The 24,036-nt window shown below is 41.5% G+C and overlaps 2 protein-coding genes across 3 annotated transcripts in view; one reads left to right on the top strand and one right to left on the bottom strand.

Moving 5' to 3' along the window:
- The window catches only part of Slc30a7 (solute carrier family 30 member 7), a 68,105-nt gene extending 67,064 nt beyond the window's left edge, over positions 1-1,041 (bottom strand). Inside the window, exons 1-2 of the mRNA XM_055628197.1 lie at positions 799-1,041; positions 485-586 (exon numbers count right to left, since the gene is read on the bottom strand). Of these exons, the coding sequence (XP_055484172.1) occupies positions 485-586; positions 799-878 (182 nt within the window). The 5' untranslated portion in view covers positions 879-1,041. The remainder of the gene's footprint in view (positions 1-484; positions 587-798) is intronic.
- An 83-nt stretch (positions 1,042-1,124) lies between these two features.
- Extl2 (exostosin like glycosyltransferase 2) lies at positions 1,125-22,116 on the top strand. 2 transcript variants are annotated; one of them, XM_055628258.1, is made up of 5 exons: positions 1,125-1,521; positions 4,302-4,376; positions 14,557-14,984; positions 15,962-16,032; positions 20,160-22,116. In XM_055628258.1, the coding sequence occupies exons 2-5, from the start codon at positions 4,372-4,374 to the stop codon at positions 20,643-20,645; spliced, it is 990 nt and encodes a 329-aa protein (XP_055484233.1). In that variant the 5' UTR covers positions 1,125-1,521; positions 4,302-4,371; the 3' UTR covers positions 20,646-22,116. The 2 variants fall into 2 exon arrangements, with proteins under 2 accessions (XP_055484233.1, XP_055484234.1); XM_055628259.1 differs by lacking the exon at positions 1,125-1,521 and adding an exon at positions 2,048-2,208.
- The last annotated feature ends 1,920 nt before the right edge of the window (positions 22,117-24,036 follow it).

Raw genomic sequence — 24,036 nt, forward strand, 5'->3', positions numbered from 1 at the left:
ATGGCATATGCTTTGCAAAAGGTCTCCTCACAAACCTCTTCAAAAGCTATTCAAAGACAATCACAAATTGAACAGGGCCGTTCAGATTTTGCCCCCTCGGAATCTTAAGGGTGAAATCCCAAAAATGCCACACCCATGGGGAAGTTAGCTAACAGGATCCTCCTAGTTTTTGTGAGGCACAGCTAAGGCAAGCAGTTTGAGAAGAGATTAATTCTATCTGCCAAAAAAAATGAGGAGGAGGCCTGTCAATCCTGTCTGATGGAGTTGCAGGAAATCAAAGAGGCTGTACCTTAGAGACCCTGATCTTAGAAATGCAGCTCATCCCCGTTGGTGAGGGCATGAGAGAGCAACTCAGCAAAAGTGGTAGCGGCGAAGGTAAGTAAGACCTGAACCTACCGGTAAGGAGCTACGTGGCACTAAGCAAATAGTGGCTAGTCTCCCTCACCCTGGGCTTCCGCCCCAATCATCTTCCCCCTCTGGTTACCAGTTGCTCCAGATGCCGTAGAGCAGTTCCACAAAAGCGAAAGAGAGGTTCAGGCACAGGAAGAAAAACAGGTTCCGGGATGTCTTGTCCGACAGGATGGACCTGGGCACGATACAGGTGATCAGAAGCGCGCAGGAGCCAAGTGGCTGGGACCCTGAAGTTGAGCTCCCCTTTCAAGACCCACCCAGTCTACATGCTCCTTCCACCTCAGCAGGAGGGTGCCCTACCCATCCTGGACCTCAGGCCACCCTTAGCTCCCGGCTTTGTCTCCTCCTTCCGGGCAGCCCTCTCCCAGCAAACACAGCACCCCGCACCTGAACCAGCCTGAGATCTTGCCGAACAGATTGAATTTGGGTGGCTTGTACTCATCATCCTTGATGGACAGGGGCAACATCTTCTCCACCCGGAGAAGGGCCAGGCCTCCGTCCTTCTAGAAGTGGTTCGGGTATGGTAGCGGCAGTGACAGCGATGACGCCTCAGACGCGGACCCCTGAGCGCTTGACCGCGGCGGCGCACCGCCGCGAGACACAGACAGACACACACACCCGGGAACTCGGGGACTTCCGGCCCGGACCGCGCAACGCGTCCTGGGACGGGAAAGCGGGAGGGGGGCGGGGCTTACGAAGGGAGGAGGCGGGGCTGTGGGGGCTGCGGAAAGTCGGGGCTGCAAGCCCGGGGATCGCCAGCGGAGCCGGGTGTCCCATCTCCGGAGCCCACGGAGGAAATCCCCGGCAGACTCTCTGCAGGCTTGGCTGGCTGGGCCCGCTGTCAGCCACCCGGATCGCCGACCACCAATGTTCCCGGATGCAGTGCAGCCCTCGCCTGCCCCTTCAGCATTAACCCCCTGAGGACCTCGTATCCCGGTTGTGCCTGCGGCTGCATCACCGGAGGACCCAGGCGGCCACGTGCTGCGCTGCCACTGCCCGGGATGTGCGAGGATGGCTTCGCGAGGTGCACGCTAAGGGAGTGCACCCCGCCCGTGGAGAGCGCCACGCGGGACGTGGTCGTTGAGTGCCTTGCAAAAGAAACACTTAAAGGTATTTAAAAGAAGCCCTTTAGGAAGAGGGCCAAGGAGACTATGGCCTTGAGGTTCGCTTCGTGCTTTTTCTCTCCTGGCAACCTCAATTGTTTGCAGCCCTGAAGACAAACGCGTACGTGTTCCTTCAGCATCCTGGGCACCTTGGAACAGTAGCTGTCGCTATGGTTCATTTTAGGAGGTGCAGACACAAGCTGGCTGGCTGGAACACCAGGGCGAGGGACGCTGGGGATGAGCCTTGCGGGCCCGGGCTAGTAAAATGACACACATTAGGATCTTGTGTGTGTGTGTGTGGGGGGGGGTGTTAGACAAGGTCAGCTGGCCCGTCACGTGAATGATTAAAAGTTGTTACCTAGAAGGGGAAACTAAGAAAAGGGGTCTGGCTTTGAGAGGTGGCTTGGAAACTACAAAACCGAGCTTCTCGGGAATGCCTTTTTGCCTAACAGGAAGTGGAGCGTCACCAAAAGGGAGGGAGGGGTGGCCACTCAAGGGACTGTCCCCCGCTCCAGGCACTCATTTTGCGGGGCGGCGCATTTCCCAGGTTATCAATTGGACCAGCAGAGAGGTTGGCATACCGGTTTAGGAAAGGACATGAGAAAGAGGCGGGCCAAGTAGGCTCCCCTTCTGTTCTATGCTAACCAAGCTGCAAATAAACCTGCTGTCCCCACTGCAATCTTCTGCACTGGAGGTGAGACCACTTCCTTGATTTTTATTTTTATTTTCCAATTGGGATCTATGCCTGTTTTGCCCTTTTTATTGGAACTTTGTGTGTAGGAAGGATTTATTCTGTATTTTGATTTTTAAAAAATATATATCTTGTAATTAAAAAAATATGTTCATTTTTAAAAGCTGCTGGTAAAAATGGCTTGATTCTATATATTAAGTTCTAAGACAGACATTTGTCTTTCGTCTTTGCCTATCTTGGGTTATATTTCATTGTTTTCCTTAGTAGCATTTACTTTGTAAAGAATACTTTTTTTTTTTTTTTTACGTGTAGTCTTTGAATTTTACCCTACTGCATTGCTGGGGTAGCCCTAACTGGTTGCAGACTGGGTAGTTTAAGGCTAAATTGCAATTGATTTTTCTTCTTCAAGACTGCTTTATTTCAATATGGTGGTAGGGATGGTACATAGGAATAATCAAGTTTTAGCAACTGATTTCCAGCCTTTTCATCAAGGTCAGCTGAAATTTGAGCCTATGTGTTTTTTGTTCTGCCTTTGGAAATAACTGTATTCCATCTTGCACTGCTGTAAATCTGAAATTGCTTAACTGGCTTAGGGAGAAAGCCACATTACCCGTTATTGAATAGTTCTGAAATGATTTAAAGAAATTTCATTTCAGCTCTATCAGTTTCCAGAGACTCCTAAATCTATATTTCTCCCTCCAAGATATAAGAGATATCTTCTTGTGGGGATCCTCTTTCTAAAAGTGGCAGTGCTGTTTCACATCTTTAAGCCCTGGACAGTGTAATGGCCAGTTCAGCGTTAAAGGCATTCTAGTTTGCAATAAAAAGCACACAGGACACTGTTTAATCAGGGGAAGTTCCAGGCATAGAAATTGTTTCCACTGTGCTTCACTTCTTTTTGTGATCTTGAGAAAGTATCTGCCCTATATATGTTGTCATGTCAAAATTTGACTCTTTAGTTATCATTTGGTGACTATCTAGGATGCCTCAGGCTCTGTGTTGGGTATGGAGACTATAAAGCGAGATAAGTTAAAGTTCTTCTCCTGGAACAGTTTTATGGAGAGGACAAGTTCATGTAAAGAGAGGGAGATAGAGGTAAAGACAACTCAGTCCAGCATTTTAGGATTGTGTGGTGCTTGACATGAGATGAATTTGAAACAGTGAACAGAGACAGCTATGGCTCAATGAGCCTTTCTCTGTATGTTAACCCATTCCTTTACTCCCACAATTTTAATCATGAAGAAAGAAGAGTTGGGAGAAGAATGTTTTTGATCCCTCCACTCTGTTTTGGTGTCAGTACTTAGCAAGTCTCCAGTCAAATGAGGTACTTGGGAGCCACATAGTCATAGCTCCTTTATGTACTATAAGATGAAATGGCTAGGGAAGACTATAAAATAGATACAGTAATAAACATTCTTAGTAATGTATTTCTATTGTGAACTTTTTAAAGGAGAAATGTGTTTATTTCTATTATGAACTTTTAAATATTTGTCTCTGTTGTCAATTAGTTGCTTTTCGTTAATCGTGATGACTATATGTGGGGGCAGTGAGACGTGTGGTTGAAGATTGAGAGCTGAAAGCAGAGAGGATTAAAGGACGGAAATTCCACTTGGTCCAGGTCCTTTCCAATAACAGACAGCAAGAATGACAAGGATGCCATCTGTCAACCTCAGTAATCCACGCTGGCATTTGTGTGCAACCTTATTTTAGACTCCTGGTTTGTTAGATACATCAGATTAATGTCCTATGAAGTGCTAGTGAAAGTAAAGGAGTTATAGCAGTGGCTAAGGGTAAAGATGCGTGTGACTCTAGGAACTGAATAGTGATCCAGACTATATTCATGGTCCTTGGCTTCCCTTCATGATGTGCTTGCTCTGGTGTCAAGTGTGTCCGTGTTAGGTAGCTGGGGTGACCTGTGGTTATTCTGTTTCTGGACCCTCTGAGAGATCTGAAGACAAAGTGCTACAATGTTAACATCAGCCAACAAGAAAACACTGTTTGCCTTATTAAGCAAATGTAAATTTTAGAGCATAGAATAGCAATTTTTAAAAGTCACTCAAAGCATCATAGAAAATTTCTTTGATCTCTTTTGACAGTACCAAGAGAGCCTGGTTCTATCAAGCCCTGAAGCCCTAAGGAATGCTGGTATAAAATATTAGTAGCACAATGAGGTAAGTAACAGATTCTGTTTCTTAATTGTGTGTGTGTGTGTGTGTGTGTGTGTGTGTGTGTGTGTGTGTGTGTGGTAAAATACATATAATAAAATATATCACCTTAATCATTTTTACAGTTCTCAAGTATTTTTATATTGTTGCACAACTAATCTCCAGAACTTTTCATCTTGCAAAACTGAAACTTTATATCCACTACGAAGAACAAATTAATTAATTAATTAATTAATTAATTAATTAATTTAAAAAAGATAGCCTCATCCACTTGCTCCTAGCCCTGGGCAAACATGAGTCTCCATCCTATTTCTACGAGTTTGGCTGTACTAAATACGTCATGTAAGTGAGGACATATAATAGTTGTCCTTTTTGTGTGAGCATTTGTTTCACATAGTTTAACTTCCCTTTTGAGGCTGGAAAATAAAAGTTTGGTGTCCGTATATACTGCACACTTCCCAAATGGATAATTACTTATTCATCCACGGACACTTGGGAGTCTCTTTTTGTTCTTCTTGCTATTGTAAATATGAGGTTATGACGTTGGTTTGATACCACTATTTTAGCCTGAGTTTGTCTTTCTTTGTGTGTTTCGATTTTCTGTTTTATTGACACAAGGGTCTCACTCTGTAGCCCTGACTACCCAAGTTGGCCTGTTAAGTCTCAGAGAACATCCACCTACCTCTGCCCCTGTCTCTAAGTGCTTGGATTAAAGGCGTGCATCACCATATCTGGCTTCAAATTTTCTACATTGGTGTTTCTGTTTTCTTGAAACTAAATGTTCTGTCAGGCATGGAAGCAGTCCTCGCCCTGGAGAGGCTAAGCCATGAGGACTGTGAATTAGATACCAGTCTTAGCTATGTAACAAGATCCTGTCTCAAAAAACAAAAAGGAAAATTCTGGCTAGAACCAGGACCTATTAGAAAATACCATAATGCCTCTTAAGGTGGATTCACTGAAATCATAGTCCAGATTCTAGGATAAAAATCAATACTTGTAGTTTCTTCCTTCCTTCCTTTCATTAAAGTGGATGGAGGTCTTTCTAAGATTGTGCCACAGTATCTTGGCCTGTTTTTACCAGTTTATCTATGACTTCACATACACTAAGCATGCACTCTGTCACTGAGCCTACACCGGCTCCCATTACCTCTATATATGAAATACTCCTCTAGTCTGTGAAAATGCCCCTCCAACCCCGCAAGATGGGGGGAGAATACAAAGTGACTCAAGTATGAGTTAGGACTTTGATTCTGGACCACCATTTTGTCTGTGATTCAGGAAGTATTTTTCAAAATCTGTCCCAGCTGTCCCATTTACAAAATAAAGTGTCCCCCCCCCTTTTTTTCTCTCCAAAAACTAGAAATGCTATCAGTTGGAACTGTTGTATAGCATGGAGGGAGGAGGGCTCTGACAACTTCTGTTGCTATCCCTAAGCTAAGTGAGGGCAGGAGCTATGTCTGCCTCTCTTTTCCACAGTGCTGGGCACATGGTAAGAACATACGTATTTGTTGACAGGAGAGAGCACCATGGATTGTGTGTGCTTTCCCCACTAAAGTGATGCAGCCAGTCTTGATGAGACCTGATAGGCTAGGGTCAGATAGAAGGGAAGGAGGTCCTCCCCTACCAGGGGACTAGGGAAAGGGCATAGGGACAGAAGAGGGATTGTGGGTGGGACTGGGAGGAGACAAAGGAGGGGGCTGCAGTAGGGATACAAAGTGAATAAATTATAATAAATAAGTATATAAATAAAATTAAATTAAAAATTTAAAAATAAAATCCCCATGAATGTAAAAGAAGGAAGGAAGGAAGGAAGGAAGGAAGGTAGGAAGGAAGGAAGGGAAATGGCCTGTGTGGTTTGGGCTTAAAGTCACATTTTTTACTCTTTTTGTCTCTTACCTGATGATGGTGACTGCCCAGATCTTTTGTATAGGGAAACATTTCTTGGGTGCTCTCTTATGGACCTAATTTACATTCGTGTTTATTCTAATTAATGTTTTAGGGATCCATAGCAAAAATTAGGGCAATTTAAACACAGATTCCCTCAGTCCATTCAGCTATTAGGAGGTACAGCATGACTCAAACAATGAGCCAGATCCTATTATGATTCATTAAGATTGCCACAGACTTCCTCAAAATGCCACACAGTAGAACAGTGAGGTGTTCAGCAAGGTTTCAGCAAGTAAAAGCACCAGCCTGTCAACCTGAGGGCAGTCCCCAGGACTCACACAAAGGAGAGAAATGACTCCTACAAGTTGTCCTCTCACCTCCCCATTCATGCACAGGAAGGGCCAGTCCCCACTCAAAATAAAGAGGTAAATCCACTCTGGAACAGCTGCTGAAGGCACAGTTGTAATACCTGGAAACAAGGTGTATCTCCAGGCCTGTAGTTTACAGGAGCACACAGGATGGAGAGCAGTGAGGGAAAGTTGCACAGTGCTGGTGATGCTTGGAAGAGTCAAGGAGAAGTTAGCTCACATGGGCAGAAGGAAGTGCTCTGGAGGCAAATGGCTAATACAGAGGTCGGCTTGCTCTGTGTTACCAGCCCCTCTGCCTCAGTTTGGACAGTGTTATTTGTATGCAATACACCTGGCCAGAAGCCACTAGGCAATTGGTAGCTGTCTCTTCCCACTCTCGTTTTCCATGGCTTCACGTTTTTTAATCGACCTGTGCATTCCACCTTGGGATGGTTTTATAGCCTGGCAGATGAAGGCCTTTTTCTGAGCATCTGCAGTCTGTAATCATCAGTTTTTATGTAAGTACATATCCTGGAGAATGAGCCCAAAGAGAAACCGCCTGTACTGTATTGGGCAAAACTCGCAGCGAAATGGCAGAATAGTTACCATTCTTCTGCCATCTGTGGTATCAAGATAAAAGCGGCAGCTCCTCGTTGTCGGGTGCCAAGCTGCTCCCTGTGTTTCTACCTGACGAGCCAGAAGACTTTTTTTTTTTGTTCCTGCTCTACTTTGGCATATTTGTTTACAGCTTCTCTCTGCATAATTATTGCTATTCCAGTCTGAAGAAACTAGCCCCGAGAAAAGAATTCAGCAGTACTGCTTCTGGGGACGGTCGATAAATAGTGTGTCTTGGATAATTTAGATTTCCCTTCCTGTTTAACTACATACACAGATTCATGACTCACATCATTTACTGTCTATTGTTTACTTTCTTACTTTACTGAATATCCACATTTTTAAAAATTCCAATGATGATCTTCCAGAAATCACTTTCTGAAATTTAAACATTCCTCACATCATAACTCAGCAATTCCTCTGCTCAGCATTTACTCAAGAGAAATAACAAATGTCTGCATAAACATTTACATGCAAATGTTCATTGCAACAATATTGATAATATCCCAAATATGGAAGCAGCCAAAATGCCCACCCATTAATGAACAGATAGGAAAAATGTGAAATACCTGTATAAACAGAATGTTATCTGGCAGTAAAAACAGAATGGGGGCAACTAGGAATAAGATTCAGTATTTAAGTCCTTGCCGTACAAATGCAAGGATCTCACATAAATGCCAGGCAGGTATGGCATGCCCACTAATTCCTGTGCTCCCTCCAGAGGCAGAGACAGGTTCCTGAGGCAAGCTGGTGAGCTAGACTAGCTGAATTTGCAAGTTCCTGGGTCAGCAAGAGAGCCTTCCTCAGTCAGGAAAGTAGATAGTAATTGAGGAAGACACCAATGTTGGACTCTGGCTTTCACACACATTCAGAATGTATATGCACATTACATACATATACATACCAAAACAGAGATGCCTATGTCTGTGTATAAAACTTAAAAATGCTTTTGCTAAGTAAAAGAGTAAGATTTAAAAAAAAAAAAAACCCATATATTGTATAGTCCCTTCATTGAAATGACTAGAATAGGTAAATTCATTGAGACAGAAAGCAAATTTGTGGTTTTCTGGGGCTGGGGAAGGATGAGATAAATGGAAATTGAGTTACCTTGGTGCACCAAAAGTGTTTTAAAAATAAATCATGAACATGACTTATTGGCATTTGCCTGCTTTTTCAGCACTCAGGATGCTGAGGCAACAAGATTGAGAATTTGAGGCCAGCCTGGGCTACATGGCAAGACCCCATCTTAAAACAACAACAGCAAAAATGTCATGATGTTTCCAAAACCCTGTGAGGGTATTAGAACATGGAACCGTGTTCTTTATCTGGGTGCATTTTATGGAATGTTCACATCTCATTAAAGCTATAAAAATGTTCTTATACACAGAGAATTAATTTTTACATTTCTTGCCAGGTACTTTAGTGACAGCCATGCCATAGTAGACAGTCATGGCATGCAGAAAAGCTTGCCTTGCCTACGTGGCTGCTGCTGTGTATCCCAGTGCAGCTGCATGACTTTAGGCAAGTGTCTCTCCCTGGACCCCAAGTCTTGATCCATAGAAAGAAGAAACTGGCTTTAGATGCCTCTGAGATACTGTCCCAACTGTGTGGGGAGGCGAGTAAATATTGGGACATCAGCCAGTCATGGTGGTATATGCCTGTAATCCCAACACTCAGGCAGGCAGGTGCAGGAAGAGCTCTGTGATTTCAAGGCCAGCCTGGTGTACAAAGCAAGTCCAGAGCAGCCAAGACTACACAGAGAAACCCTGACTCGAGAAAACAAAAAAAAATTGGGGCATCTCTGACAGCTTTGTACCTTCTTATGCTTGAGCATAACAAATAGCAGAGGACTGACTAGTAGTCTTACCTATCACATTCAAGTGGCTCTTATTAGGCAGCTAAAACATAGAGCAAAGCTGCTCCACCTTGACACTTTGGCCATAACAGGTGCTATCCTGGTCATTGTGATATGTTTAGCAGCACCCCTGACATCTATCCTCTAGATAGCAAATAGTATCTCCCTGTCCATTGTGACAACCCAAAATCTCTCCAGACTTGTGCAGCTATTGCCTGGGTGATACAATAATTTCTGGTTAAAACAACAAACAAACAGAAAACCCTCTGGTGCAGAATAACAGTTTATCAAAATAACCAAAAGGATGTGTTCTTTACCCATAAAGAACTAAGGTGTGAGCATAGGTGCAGGTAGAAATAATCACTGGAAGAACCTTAATTTTTTTTTTCTCTCTAGAGACAAGGAGAGAAAAAAAGACCTTGTTGTTTTATGCTGATGTTTGCAGGGTTTATTATTTATATTTCATCTAGTGTGGTCATGGGGATGAGAGAGAACAGAAAACATAGATGAAGAGAGCTATGAGCTGGGTATGGTGATGCACACCTTTTTCCCAGCACTAGGGAGGCAGAGGCAGGTAGATCTGAGTTCAAGCCCAGCCTGATCTACAGAGTGAGTTCAGACCAGGAGGGTTACATAAAGAGACTCTGTCTCAAAAGAAGCAGGGAAGGAACTATGAGATCCACTTCCAAGCGAGACAGAACATCAATAAATAAACACAGACAGGGTTTTAAAACGGAAAAAAAAATAAAGGAAGAAAATTGGGCTTGAGAGCAAGAACAAGGTACCCAGTTTTATTTACTTCTTATTTCTTTACATCTTGCTGATGTGTTCCCTTATGTCCCATTCAGAGCATAAGCTAGCTGTGGGTGAGGTGCTAGGATCCTCCCTTAGAGAACAACAAAAGAAAACTTGAACTGTTCTCTAGAGTGTATCAAGGTTTGCAATGGGCCTACAATAGAGTGAACAGACTTCAGCTATTCTCGAACTGAATAGTATGAGTGTGCCCCTCGTACTGAAGTCTAGAAAGTTCATCCTCTCTTGCTCTTTGCAAATTTAAAAATTTGCATAATTTAATTGCAGTGCATTATTTAATAAATGCCAAATGAAATATTTATGATCTATCTCTAAAGACATAAATTATTCAGATCTTCTGAAACCTTTCGGATACAGGTAAAGCAGGGGATTAGAAGGTGTTTGAAAGAGAAAACTTGTGTGATGGCACAGGGAATAAACTCCATCTTAGAAGTATAAATGAAAGGGAAGCTGTCACTCCGGAGTGTTTGACATTGTCAACAGTTTATAATTCTGTATAGTAATTAATCGCCAACACTTTTTCTAGACTAGAGTGACAGGTAGTGAGTGGGTAGAAACGCATCAAAGTTTTAGAACATGCCATTTCAATTCAGCTGTCTACCGTGGTACCGAGATCATGATCCTGGTGTCCTTTACTGCAGCTGGTAAAGCCTTGCTTTACCGTGAGTGCGTTTATAAGTGACAATGCAGTGCTGTACGTGAGTTTAACGACACCTGCTTTTAAATATAGTGCTTAAAGGATTTCCAGGCCTTTGGAATAAAGATTAGGAATTCCTGCATCTTTGGTTGATTATCTTAGTAGCATGTGTTGTTCTAATAAAAGAGTGCATGGAATGAAAATATTGTGCTCTAAAGCTTTAGATTACCCTTGAAAAATAATTGAATGAAAGCTGACGCTACTTTTTTTATTCATATCTCAGAGTGAGCCCATGAGGAAGAAACACAAAATTGCTTTTCTTAATAAAACAAACTACAAAAAATAGTCCAAAACCAAATACTCTTGAAAACTCTCAGGAAATCCTTCTGTCAAAGTAATACTACTTTTCAAGTCTGGACTTCTGTGGCATGCCCTTATGAATAAGCTTTCTAAGGCCAGGCGTGATGGTGCATTTCTACAATCAGAGCACCCGGCAGGGTAAGGCTGGAGGACTGTGCAGTCAGGGTCAGTCTGGGCTATGTAGAGACAGACTCTGTCTCAAAACAATACACAGATAAGTTAAGCTGCATGTGGCTCAGCACATGGTCACAGGAATGTATGTCCTCCCTGAGTTCTCCATTGTCCAAAGCTTAAAAGGAATGTGTAAAGGCTATTTCTCTCTGCCCTTGAACTAGGGAAATCTTCTACCATTACAGAACACGCTTCCTGACATGAAGCGAGGTCTTGGTGTGTTTTAACCCAACGCTCCTGCAAGGTGTCTTCTTTGCAGACAAGATTGCTTAGACTAGCCTAAGGGGTTGCTTGTGGGACAGTTGGCCTAGCTGTAGTTTCCTGAGCTCAACCACAGATGTTAATGAAGACCTCAGATGTGCTCTTCTCTCTCTCTCTCTCTCTCTCTCTCTCTCTCTCTCTCTCTCTCTCTGTGTGTGTGTGTGTGTGTGTGTGTGTGTGTGTGTGTGTGTGTTTAAACACTACTGTGCCTTCCTAAGAAGGTGGAAGGAAACAGCCCAGTACATAAAGATGGTTCTGTATTAAGGATAGTAGTGTCGGTATGTTTTCCATACCTGTGAAACAACCATGGCCTGATTTTCTGTCCTAAGTCCTTAGAGCTTCTTCATGTTTTATCAGTTGTGGGCAATAAATGAGAGTATCTATTTGCCATATAGTCTAGGAAGAGAGATTGTTTCAGTACAGGTGAAAAGAGGGTAGATGATGGATCATAGTCCTCAGGAATAATGTCCAGTTGCAGTACCAGCACCCAGGAGACAAGTTACCTCAAGTTGGAGGTTACCCTGTGCTACATCACCCAAGACTAGCATGAGCTATCCCAAGACCATGTCTCAAAACAATCACATGGGTAATAATAATTTCATAATCTCTCTTTCTCTCTCTCTCTCTCTCTCTCTCTCTCTCTTTCTCTCTCTGTATACATGTGTGTGCTCACACATGTATAGGGAGGGTAGAGGTCAGCATGTAGTATATTTCTCAAACTCTAGTCATCCTGATTATTTGAAATGGAAAATCTCACTGGGACATGGCATTCAGCCACTAAGCTTGACAAGCCAGTAATCACCAAGAACCCAGCTGTCCCTGTCTCTGCAGTGCTGGGATTACAGGTGCTCACCACCACACCCAGCTTTTCACAGGAGTGTTAAGGATCAAACTCAGATCCTCAGGCTTGCAAGACTAATGCTTCATCCACAGAACTGTCTCTCCCTTCCAGACCCTCATATTTCTTCTGACCCCGAGAAATCTCTTTTGTTGACTTGAAGGTACTTTTATAATGTTGACCAGAAATTCCTGGTTGGTTTTTTTTGTTTTGTTTTGTTTTTTATCTAGTCTCTTCATTAGCAAATTTCTCTGGACAGTGACTTTCTTTTTCCAGTCTGGGTTTCGTACTTGTAGTCTAGATCCTAGTGTGTGAGGACTGGCCCCAAAGTTCCATGAGGCCAAAGGAAGAAAGGCAGACAGATGCAGAAATTATTGGGAAATTGACACAGAAGTGTGGCTCTCAGTGGCAGAAACACCAGCAAGAGCTCCTCAGTGTGGATCACAAAAGGGTATATTTACAGGGTGGTTCTAATATGGCCATTTTGTCTAGACTCTACCTGTTTTATCTTGAGATACTGTTAAATACTCAGGCACATGCCTAGAGCAGGGACTAAGAGTAAAGCCTGGTGAATCCACTCGTTTTTGTTGTTGTTGTTTTGTTTTGTTTTTTCTGTTTATGGTGTACTGGGAAACCATGCAGGCAAGGCCAGCTTCCTACTCAGGGTCAGTCAAGGAGGTTATCAAGATGGCGGCAGCTACAACAAGCTGCATAAAATTGTACATTGACAAAGTGGATACGAGACACAGTTGCAGAAAATACAATGTAAGGACATGCCTGAAAAGCATAGTGGAGGTTTGTGGAGTAATGAATCGTCTGGAATCAGAAGCAGAAATTAAAAACCATCAGTGTTAGAGCAGGAGGTAGCAATCCTGGAAATGATAATGTGTGAAGCCATAAAATCATTTCTAAGTCTGTAAAACTGACAGTAGGATTTAACCTTTTCTTCACATCTGTATATTGCAGAGGTTGATTAGGTAGAACTTTCTGACTTGTGAGTCTCCAAGCTGTCCTCTCTAGTTTTGTGGTCATTGCTGCTACTCCATGGCTGGCTCTGAAAGACTGTTTTCTTTTGTTTGCAGTAAGGTCTTAGTATAAATAATGAAGCCCAAGCTGGCATGGACCTTGCAGTCCTCCTGTGTCAAGCTCTTGAATACTGGGTTTGCAGTGTGCATCACCAGATCTTGAGAACTGTGCTATGAGATGTGGTCTTTGGAAGTACAAGAGCCCTGTCTTCGTTACTGTTTCATTGCTGTAAAGAGACACCATGGCCAAGACAACACTTACAAAAGAAAGCATTTAATTGGGGCTTGCTTAGAATTTCAGAGTTAGTCCATCATTATCATGACAGGGAACATGGTGGCAGGCAAGCAGGCATGGTGCTGGAGAAGTAATTGAGAGGTTTACATCTCAACTCTGTAGACAGCAGGCTGAGAGAGAGACAGAGACAGAGGCAAAGGAGAGAGACAGAGACAGTGGGCCTGGAGAGGGCTTTTGAAACCTGAAAACCCACTCTTCCTGAAAACACACTCCTCCAAGAAGGGTGTTCACACGCCCTAATCCTTCCAAATAGTTCATCAACTGAGGACTAAGTATGCAAATATAAGCCTGTAGGGGCTATGTTCATTCAAACCACCAGAAGCACCTACTTCAACCTGTGAATCCAGGCAGAACAGCACAGGCCACAGTGATGAGCAACCTGGCATCTAGGCATAGATTTTACTGCTGGAAAGCCTAGTGCCATTCTTCAAATTGTTTAATAGTCCTGGAATAGTTATTGAATCCTTGTGAGCATCTAAACTGTCAAATGAGAAGATGGAGGAAGAGTAGAGGGGAAATAGAAGTGGGGAGAGAATGAGGAGGAAGAGGAGGAGGAAGAAAAGAGCAACTGTGGTTGCTGCCTGTACGATATCAAGCTAATCAACATTCTAACATGGGCAGGGAGGTACCATGTGTTCCCAGCCCTGAGAGCTATTGACGGTTGATGCTTCAGGGTGAGGGAGAAACAGATTCTTCTTTCTTTCTTTTTAAAGTTGGACTACATTCCAGAGGATGGACCTAAGCTTAGGCACATATGGCCAGCACAAACTAGATTCCGTGGCTTATTTAAAAAAATAAACAGGGACAAGAAGGGGTAAGGAAATGGTGGTGGATCTGGGAGGAGCTGTGGGGAGGAGTGAGATGGGAAGTAAATATGGTCAAAATACATTGTATGATATTCTAAAACAAACTGATAAAAATGTGCTTTTTTTAAAGAATAAAAGAATGTAAGACTACTTTTTTTTTAAATCTGTTAAATCTCTTTACAAAAGAATGGAGAACTCAACTTAACACCCTGATAAGAGTGACCAGTGGATTAATTAAAACATGGTGACTGTGTTTGGTTCCCATCTCTACTCCAGGTGTTGCCACATCTGCAAACTCCCGGGGAGAGTTATGGGGATTCGAGTGCTTCGTTTCTCCCTGGTGGTCATCCTGGTGTTACTGCTCGTAGCCGGAGCCTTGACCAACTTACTACCCAACATCAAAGAAGACAAAATGCTCACTCTGCGCAGGGAGATCAAATCCCAGAGCAGGCCCTCCCTGGACTCCTTCACTCTCATCATGCAGACATACAACAGAACAGACCTCCTACTAAGACTCCTGAATCATTACCAGGCAGTACCGAACCTGCACAAAGTGATTGTGGTATGGAACAACGTGGGAGAGAAGGGACCAGAGGAGTTATGGAATTCTCTAGGGCCTCATCCAGTCCCTGTCATCTTCAAACCACAAACCGCAAACAAAATGAGAAACCGACTCCAGGTCTTCCCTGAACTAGAAACCAATGGTGAGTCAGAGCTGGGTTCTGAGTCTGGAAAGGCTCCTGAGGACTGATGGGTGGACTTCTGGCTTTCGGGGAAGTTGTCGTTAAAACAAACAAACAAACAAAAACACTTTGAGACACTTAAGAAGCAGTTTCCAAGATTCCAACAGGAAGCTTCTTGGGGGAGGAAATCCCATACATCTTGTAATGATAACAAAGGGACTATGGTATGCTGTATGGCATAGTATACACAGTGTATGTTATTCACTACAGAAAAAGTCATGAGATGACTGTCCTTATCAGGGTTACTGTCACTGTGATGAAACATCATGACCAAATGCAACATGAGGAGGAAAGGGTTCATTTGGCTTACACTTCCACATCAGTATTCATCACTGAAGAAGTCAGGACAGGAATCTGTAGGCAGGAGCTGAAGCCGAAGTTTTGGAGGGGTGTTGCTTTCAGGCTTGCTCCCCATGGCTTGCTCAGCTTGGTTTCTTTATAAAACCACCAACCCAGGGACTAGAACCATGCACAATGGGATTAGCTCTCCCCACTCAATCACTGATTAAGCAAATGCCCTACAGGCTTGCCTACAGCCTGATTTTATGGAGACCTTTACTCAGCAGAGGATCCCTCCGCTTAGATGACCATACCTGTGTAAAGCTGACATAAAGCCAGCCAGCACAGTGACATTTACACGTAATGTATTTGTATCGCTCTTTTCTTCCCAGGGTGTGATTTTCTTAAAAGTACGTTGGCTTTTTTTTAAGGTTTCATTAGTTTCTGGGTTGATGGATTATAATTTAATGATAATATTTTCCCCTCAGACACTTTTTTTTTTCCTACCACACAAAACCCTTTAAGAATACATCCTTAATTTACTGATTGGGTTCAAAAATACTCAATTTGGATGGTCTGTATAGACACAACTATATCTTACTCATTTTTTTTTACTCCTTTCCAGTCTGTTCAATGTATCTTTATTCTTTTCATTGCAGCGGTGTTAATGGTCGATGATGACACACTTATTAGTGCTCAGGACCTTGTTTTTGCTTTCTCAATTTGGCAGGTAAGGTTGCTATATCTTTTATGATGCTGTATGGATAAAGTTTTATCCATGTAATACCTAATCAGGACAGCTTAGTTTAATGTGGAGTCTACTAAAACATAGATGAAATTACCATAGGCCAGTCAAGAGTTTCCATTAAGACAGCATGAAAGTTGGCTTAACATTTTGGTGTAATAGGAAGAAAGGGTAGAATTAGCTTTCCAAAAACAATGAAATGATCTGGTACAGCCAAGACTACAGTACAGAAAAATTTTCCCCAGACCATTTGTGTCTCAAATGAAAAAATGCATTTGTGTACTAACAATGTAAGAACTTTGTTATAAAAGAAAGCATTTCTCACCTGAACAAAATTGCATCCTGGTTCAGACCATGTAGAGGAATTCTGAAGTAATAATTCCATGTGTGTCATTGTAGCGGCAGGTGTTCCTTTTGGCTCGGTTTTCCCTAAGTGCCAGCTTGAATGAACAAGCGAAAATTGCTCGCTAGCTCTCCCATGAACATATACTGATAATAGCCAAGCTTTACAAGCTGCATTACAAATTACCTGAATCCGTAACTGTGTGCAAAACGTTTGATAGATTATCAGATTTGCAGTAAGTCCTTCCAAGGCTACCTAGAGCATAACAGCATGGGACATGAAGGGTATATGCCAATACCGGTGCCCTGCCAATGCCAGACTTCTAAAAGCTGCCGGTTTGGTACTTTTTTTCTCTATTAACAGCTTTTTTCTGCCCTGTAAATAAAATTTTCTTAGGCAAAAAGGTCTCCAGCTCTGGGATTTCTGTTTAAGAGTTAAAAAAACAAAACAAAACAAACAAACAAACAAAAAACAGTCTACCCTACATAGAAACATAGGATCAGGTACAATATAAAGAATGTGATTGGTTATAGCAATTTGAATAAAAGTATAAAGAACTATAAATGGTACTTAAAATTATATTCCTAAAATATCAAGAACCATTTTAGTCCATTGACCAGGAGTATCTGACTATGCGGTGAGCTTGCATCTCTTCATAATTTGGTGTATTTTCTTTTTTTTTCCAAGTTAAAAGTTTTTGGTTTTTTAATTAATTAATTTTTTATTAATTACAGTTTATTCACTTTGTATCCCAGCTGTAGCCCACTCCCTCATTCCCTCCTAATCCCTCCCTCCCTTCCTCATCTCCTCCCATGCCCATCTCCAGGTCCACTGATAGGGGAGGTCCTCCTTCCCTTCCTTTCTGACCCTTGCCTATCAGGTCTTATCAGGACTGGCTGCATTGTTCTCCTTTGTGTCCCGGTAAAGCTGCTCCCCCATAAGAGGGAGGTGATCAAAGATGAACTCAGCCACTGAGTTCATGTCAAAGACAGTCTCTGTTCTCATTACTAGGGAACCCACTTGGAGACTGAGCTGTCATGGGCTACATATATGCATGGGTTCTAGGTTATCTTCATGCATGGTCCTTGGTTGGAGTATCAGTCTCACAAAAGACCCCTGAGCCCTTTGGTTCTATTGCTCTCCTTGTGGCAATAGACTGGCACTCCAGTCCCCTCCAGGTCTTTCTATCTCCCCCTTCTTTTATAAGATTCCCTGCATTCTGCCCAAAGTTTGGCTATGAGTCTCAGCATGTGCTTTGATACCCTGCTGGGTAGAGTCTTTCAAAGGCCCTCTGTGGTAGGGCCTGTCCCCTTTTTTCTCCCTCTTCTGATGTCCATCCCATTTGCCTTTCTGAGTGAGGATTGATCATCTTACCCCAGGGTCCTCCTTCTTGCTTAGCTTCTTTAGGTGTACAGATTTTAGTGTGTTTATCCTATATTATATGTCTAATATCCACTTATAAGTGAGTCTGTCCCATGTGTGTCTTTCTGCTTCTGGGATACCTCACTTGGAAATCATAATACCTCACTGTTAATAGAGAAAAAAAAGTACCAAACTGGCACAAAAGGATGATCTTTTCTAGATCCCACCATTTGCCTGCAAATTTCATGATTTCCTTGTTTTTAATAGCTGAGTAGTATTCCATTGTGTAAATGTACCACAATTTCTGCATCCAGTCCTCAGTTGAGGGACATCTGGGTTGTTTCCAGGTTCTGGCTATTATGAATAAAGCTGCTATGAACATATTTAAGCAAATGTCCTTGTTGTATACTTGAACATATTTTGGATATATGCCTAGAAATGCTATAGCCGGATTTTGAGGAAGCACTATTCCTTATTGTCTGAGAAAGCACCATATTGATTTCCAAAGTGGTTGTACAAGTTTACATTCCTACCAGCAATGGAGGAGGGTTCCCCTTTCTCCACATCCTCTCCAGCCTGTGTTGTCACTTGAGTTTTTGATCTTAGCTATACTGATGGATGTAAGGTGAAATCTCAGGGTCATTTTGATTTGCATTTCCCTGATAACTAAGGACATTGAACATTTCTTTAAGAGTTCCTCTCCATTCGCTATTCCTCTATTGAGAATTCTCTGTCTAGCTCCATACCCCATTTTTTAATTGGATTACTTGGTTTGTTGGTGTTTAACTTCTTGAGTTCTTTATATATTTTCGATATTAACCCTCTGTCAGATATAGGGTTGGTGAAGATCCTTTCCCAATCTGTAGGCATTTGGTGTGTTTTCAAAAAAAAGGGAGAGACAGTCACCTGTGCCAATACATGTACAGTATTCCCATCCCCTTGGTGCCTTACCCTGCTGTCCTCTTGCCTGTGAGATTTTTTGAGAACATGGAGTGTGTAATGGTACATCTTTGGAGCCTACTAGCCTTTTTCCTCTATCCATCACCTGAACATCCTCTCTGCCTCCAGCAACACAGTTATCAAAATCCTCAGTGTCCCCATCTGCCTTAGCCAGTGACCTTTCCAGCCGTCTAACCTCTCAGGGCTTGGGAATCGCCCACTCACAGTGTGCACAGCCACCTTACACTCTTGCACTCCTTTAATTAAAATTTAATTCAGCCTAGATTGTGTGTGTGTGCACAACCCTAGCCTTGATAGGTGAAACTCAAACTAGGTGAAGTTTACATTATTCACAATAATGAATTAAACTTGTATACGTTCAATCCTCTAAGTTCAGTGTTTTCTTTTGTTTGCTGGTTTTTTCTTTTTTGTCTTACCTTTCATAAGTTCTTCTTTCATAGAATATTTTTGCTACTATCTATCCATTCTTCAAAGATCTTGCCATGTACCTTATAGGTATATATATATGTAAATAATTACATAATTTATATTGTATTTCCTTATTCAAATTATGTTTTTGAAAAGGGAGTATAAAAATCTGAGAGGGCAAAAAAATATGACATTGTTTAAATCAATAGTGACTTTCAAGAACATTAAAATCAACAATGAAAGGCAGTAAAATCAGTTCTGTAGTTGGGCATTAGTGACACACACATTAATCCCAGAACTTCGGAAGCAGAGACAGGCAGATCTCTTTGAGTTCCAGGTCAACCTGGTCTACAGAAAGAGTTCAAGGACAGCCAGAGCTACACAAAGAAACCCTATCTTGGGGGAGGGGTGAGACTATCAGTTCTATGGATGTATAATTTTATAAATACTTAAGAGATTAGAATAGCTTTTCAAAATGATCACTTGCATCTTATATCCTATAATTTTGATGAGATCAGCTTTTCTTTTTTGTTTGTTGTTGTTTGGGGGAGGGATTTGTTTGTTTTAGTTTTTCAAGAGAGAGTTTCTCTGTGTGTAACCCTGGCTGTGCCAGCACTCACTCTGTAGACCAGGCTGGCCTCAAACTCACTGAGATTCTGCCTGCCTCTGCCCCGAGTGCTAGGATTACGAGTGTGCACCACCACTGAGCCCAGCACAATCAGCTTTTCTTACAGCAAACTTTGAAGGACTAGACTCTCTGATGACTAAAATTTGTTTGGATGAGATGTTAGAATCAGGAGACTGTTTGTAAGGTAAGAATTTTTCAGAGAGGTTTTAGTTGTGTTGGAATTTAAGCTGCAAATTTATGAGGAAACAAAGTTATGAAGTTTTTTTAGAGTTGAAGGAAATTAGAGTGAAAAATGAGAAAAATGTAGAAATAAAGAGTAAGGAAAAGTTTATGAGTCAGCTACATCCTTGGTAATAAGTAAGCATTTTTGTCTTTATCCACATTTAATTGTTCCTTTCCTCCTCTTTTTAGCAATTTCCTGATCAGATTGTAGGATTTGTACCTAGAAAACACGTCTCTACATCATCAGGTATCTACAGTTATGGAGGTTTTGAGCTGCAGACACCTGGGTTCGGAAATGGTGACCAGTACTCTATGGTGCTCATTGGAGCCTCCTTCTTCAACAGCAAATACCTTGAACTCTTTCAGAAACAGCCAACAGCCGTCCATGCGTTGATCGATGAGACTCAAAACTGTGATGATATTGTTATGAATTTCATCATCACCAAGCATACTGGGAAGCCTTCAGGGATATTTGTGAAACCTATAAACATGGTCAGTTTGGAGAAAGAAACCAATGGCTATTCTGGAATGTGGCATCGGGCAGAGCACTTTCTGCAGAGATCTTACTGTATAAATAAGCTTGTTAATATCTACAATGGCATGCCCTTAAAATACTCCAACATTATGATTTCCCAGTTTGGCTTTCCATATGCCAACCATAAAAGTAAAATCTGAACAGGAAACAAACAAAAACAAACCCAAAACATTGCGAGATTTTTGAGTGGCTTACATTTTTGTTTTGTGAACAACACCATGAAGTTTTATCTAGTCCACAAGTCTCTATAATAGAAAAAAGCATATGCAGTACTTCTAGTATATAAAACCCATAAACTTCAAAAGCCAAGAAGCCAGTCTAGCCGGTAACCCAGCTAGGCTTTCTTGTGAAAAGCTTTGTCCAAGGTTGTAACTTCTTGGTTGTGATATTATTGTTTACATCTCGAGACTGCTCTCCAATTTGTTTGAGCCCTGGCATTTGCCTTAAGGACCTACAGCAAGCTGCTTCTAGGACCAGAGACTCAAAAAGAGACAATTTTCAGCTTTTCAGTGAAGGTTGATTGTTTTTATTTGAAGCCTGAAATGCTTCTTTAGCTAATTAATGCCTGCCGTATAGGGAAAAGCCATTTGAGGAGAGCTTAGTCTGAACCCCATGTCGAAAGCCAGGAAAATTCCTGGTTGCCAGTGTCCTTTGTGGCCCTTCTAACCAGTATCAACTGTGCCCAGCATGGTTTTGACAAAGCTGTCAGTGCTGGTATTTTGCTTTTAAGTGACTGGGAGGGTATGTTTTCATGGCTGACCATTGTTTGCTTGTTATCATTGTTGGTTTTTCTTTCTTTTCTGTGAGCCTACACTGCATGGATCACTAAAATGTGCAGCCCATGTTTCTTATATGCAACCTATATACAGCAAGGAGTAAATGTGTTCCTGCAATCTGTCACTGTGTGTGACCTTGAGAATGTGCATTAGTTCTTATGTTTTACAGAATGTATTTAATAAATATGTCTAAAGTAACCTCTGAAAGAATGGTTAAGTAGAAGCTAGCAGAAATTAAAAACCTTAGTATCAAAGATCTTTATTATTAAAGCATAGGTTATCTTGTGGGTATTTAATAATTGTATTACACAGTAATGTTTGCATCCAGAACCCAGAATTTTGTTGGGATTTTTTTTTTTTTTTTGAGCCCCAAGACACTATTCATTATGACGAAATTTTAATTACAAGTTGTAGAGGGAAAAAAAGAACTGAGCCATCATGGAGAAGGCTGGGGGGTACCCAGGTGTCCACTGTTGCTATTGCCCACTCCATCCTTTTAGTTTATCCTTTCCCGGAACTACTGACAGGGATCACTATCAGGCCTCTGTGTATCACTTCTTCTTTTTATATAAGGCTTAAACATTCTCAAAGGTGTGAAAATAGAATAATGACAGCTGAAGTTCTACTACAAGATCTTCCTGCCGTCAGTTCAGTGTCTGTTTGTCTAACAGTAGTTGTCTATGTGTGTCTTAATGCAATCATACATACATATTTTTAAATTTTTTTATTTGACCTCATTAAAAGTCATGTCAGTTATCCAATTTCTCCGACTTTAGCTGTACAGTTTTGCCTGTTGGTAGTCCACCATCAAATAAATAAACGTCAACTGTTCCCATGGTCGGTGTTAATAGCTGAGCACACTGCTTCTGTGGTACTTTATGTATGTCTCCCATACTCTACAATACTACTCACCATGAAGTTGAGAACTTGATATACTCACCAGGAGCTAAGTTTTCTGTTGGGAAAATATCCCCATATTTGATTTCCCATGGGTGTTTTAAAGTTTCAGTACAACATTGTAGCATGGGAATTATACCATGTTCTCACATATATAGAGAAACAATCAACAAAAATGCATTTTGGTCTATAAAAGAAAGACTCCTGCTAGACCTTCTAAGACCATCTTTCCATGAATAAATCTTCATGCCCAACATGATCCAAAAATCACTCCTGAAAGCTCAAAACTACACCCTTGAAAGAGTGTAGCTCACAAGTGAAGTCTGCAGGCTCTGCCATTAGACTCTGGGCTAAAATCCTTGCTAGATATCACATTTTTAACTAGTTCAAGCCCCTGTTTCCTCATCAAACTCTGATTGTGTTTCTTCACTCTTCTTAAGGATTTCCTATATATCCTCAAAATTGGAAAACTGAGAATAGATTAATGTTCATGGTTATATTGGGAATTGGTTTCTAAAGGCTAAGAGAAATCGAGTGCCTGGATAGAGGACAAAGTTGTCCCCATTTCAGATGATCAGGACGTTGCTAGAAAACCTAACATCTACCAAGTGAAATACCAAGAGTGTTATCTGTGTCACAGTACACAGGAACATGTGAATTGGTTTTTCATTATTTTCCTTTATTTCAAATACCTTTACCCCCTCTTTGTTTTGAAAACAGTATTTTATTATTAAATAATCTAGGCTGGCATCAAACTCATGGCTCTCCTGCCTAAGTTTCCCAGATTACAGACAGGAGCCATCACACCTGGCCAAGTGTCTATATTCTTAACATTAAAGCAGGAGATATTCGTTTGATCAGTTTTGGCATATTCACAGCAGTGTAAAGAAATTAAAGATTCAGATATGGTGGCTCACATCTGTAATCCCAGCACTCAGAAGGCTGAGACAAGAGAATTCCTATGAAGATTAGCCCTGCTACAGAGTAAGACCCCATACCTATCTATCTATATGTCCTCTGACATCTGTTTGTATACATGTCTGTATGTATGTATACATATGTGTTAAGAGAGAAATGTTTATATGTTTTAGAGAAATAATTAAAAATGACCAACTAACAATGACATTTTTATTCGTATTTCCATAGATCTTTCTGAGTATGTGGTATTTTTTTTTTTAAGAATATAATTTTCAAGGAAGAGTTGTTTTACATTGTGTGTGTGTGTGTGGTGAAGATCACAGGACAACTTTTCAAGAGCCAATTAGCTGTTTACACCATGTATGTTAGAGGCATCAAACTCAGATTCTTAGGCTTTATGGCAAGTGCCTTTACCCACAGAGACATCTTGCCAGCCCTGAACAGATGTTTTAATAGCACTATTTCTTGGTTATTTCACTGTGTGAGTAAACCCTGATCCTGTACTCAGTATGCTCCCATTTCCCTTGCTACCGTCTTACTGTACAATAATGGATAGATCAACAACACTACCTTGCACACATATCTTTGAGCATATCCTGTGATTATTTCTCTTAAAATGGAGTCCAACAAAATTGAACACCTGGATCTATTTACTGGTATTCGTCTCATCTTTCTACAGGTTTTGATACATTGCTGGATTCCTTTAGAAGTGTTGCCATGGTGACACTATTAATAGTCTATCTGAGAACACCTGTTTTCCATCAGCATTCACCACTTCACCATTTCTAGTTCCTGTCATCTACTTATTCCACATAAAATGTTTAAGTGCTACAGGATTTTTTTTAATTTTTATTTTACTTTTATTAATTACAGTTTATTCATTTTGTATCCCAGCTGTAGCCCACTCCCCCATCCCCTCCTTATTGCTGCGACCCTCCCT

This window comes from Psammomys obesus, unplaced genomic scaffold (assembly GCF_907164565.1).
Source record: "Psammomys obesus unplaced genomic scaffold, mPsaObe1.curated_primary_1811, whole genome shotgun sequence".
Classification (NCBI taxonomy): Eukaryota; Metazoa; Chordata; class Mammalia; order Rodentia; family Muridae; genus Psammomys; species Psammomys obesus.

What these genes read in the sequence shown, in the direction of transcription:
- Extl2 (XM_055628258.1), top strand. An exon ending in CCCTGAACTAGAAACCAATG is followed by an intron (nt 14,985 to 15,961) that starts GTGAGTCAGAGC and finishes TTTTCATTGCAG; the next exon opens with CGGTGTTAATGGTCGATGAT. An exon ending in TTGCTTTCTCAATTTGGCAG is followed by an intron (nt 16,033 to 20,159) that starts GTAAGGTTGCTA and finishes TCCTCTTTTTAG; the next exon opens with CAATTTCCTGATCAGATTGT.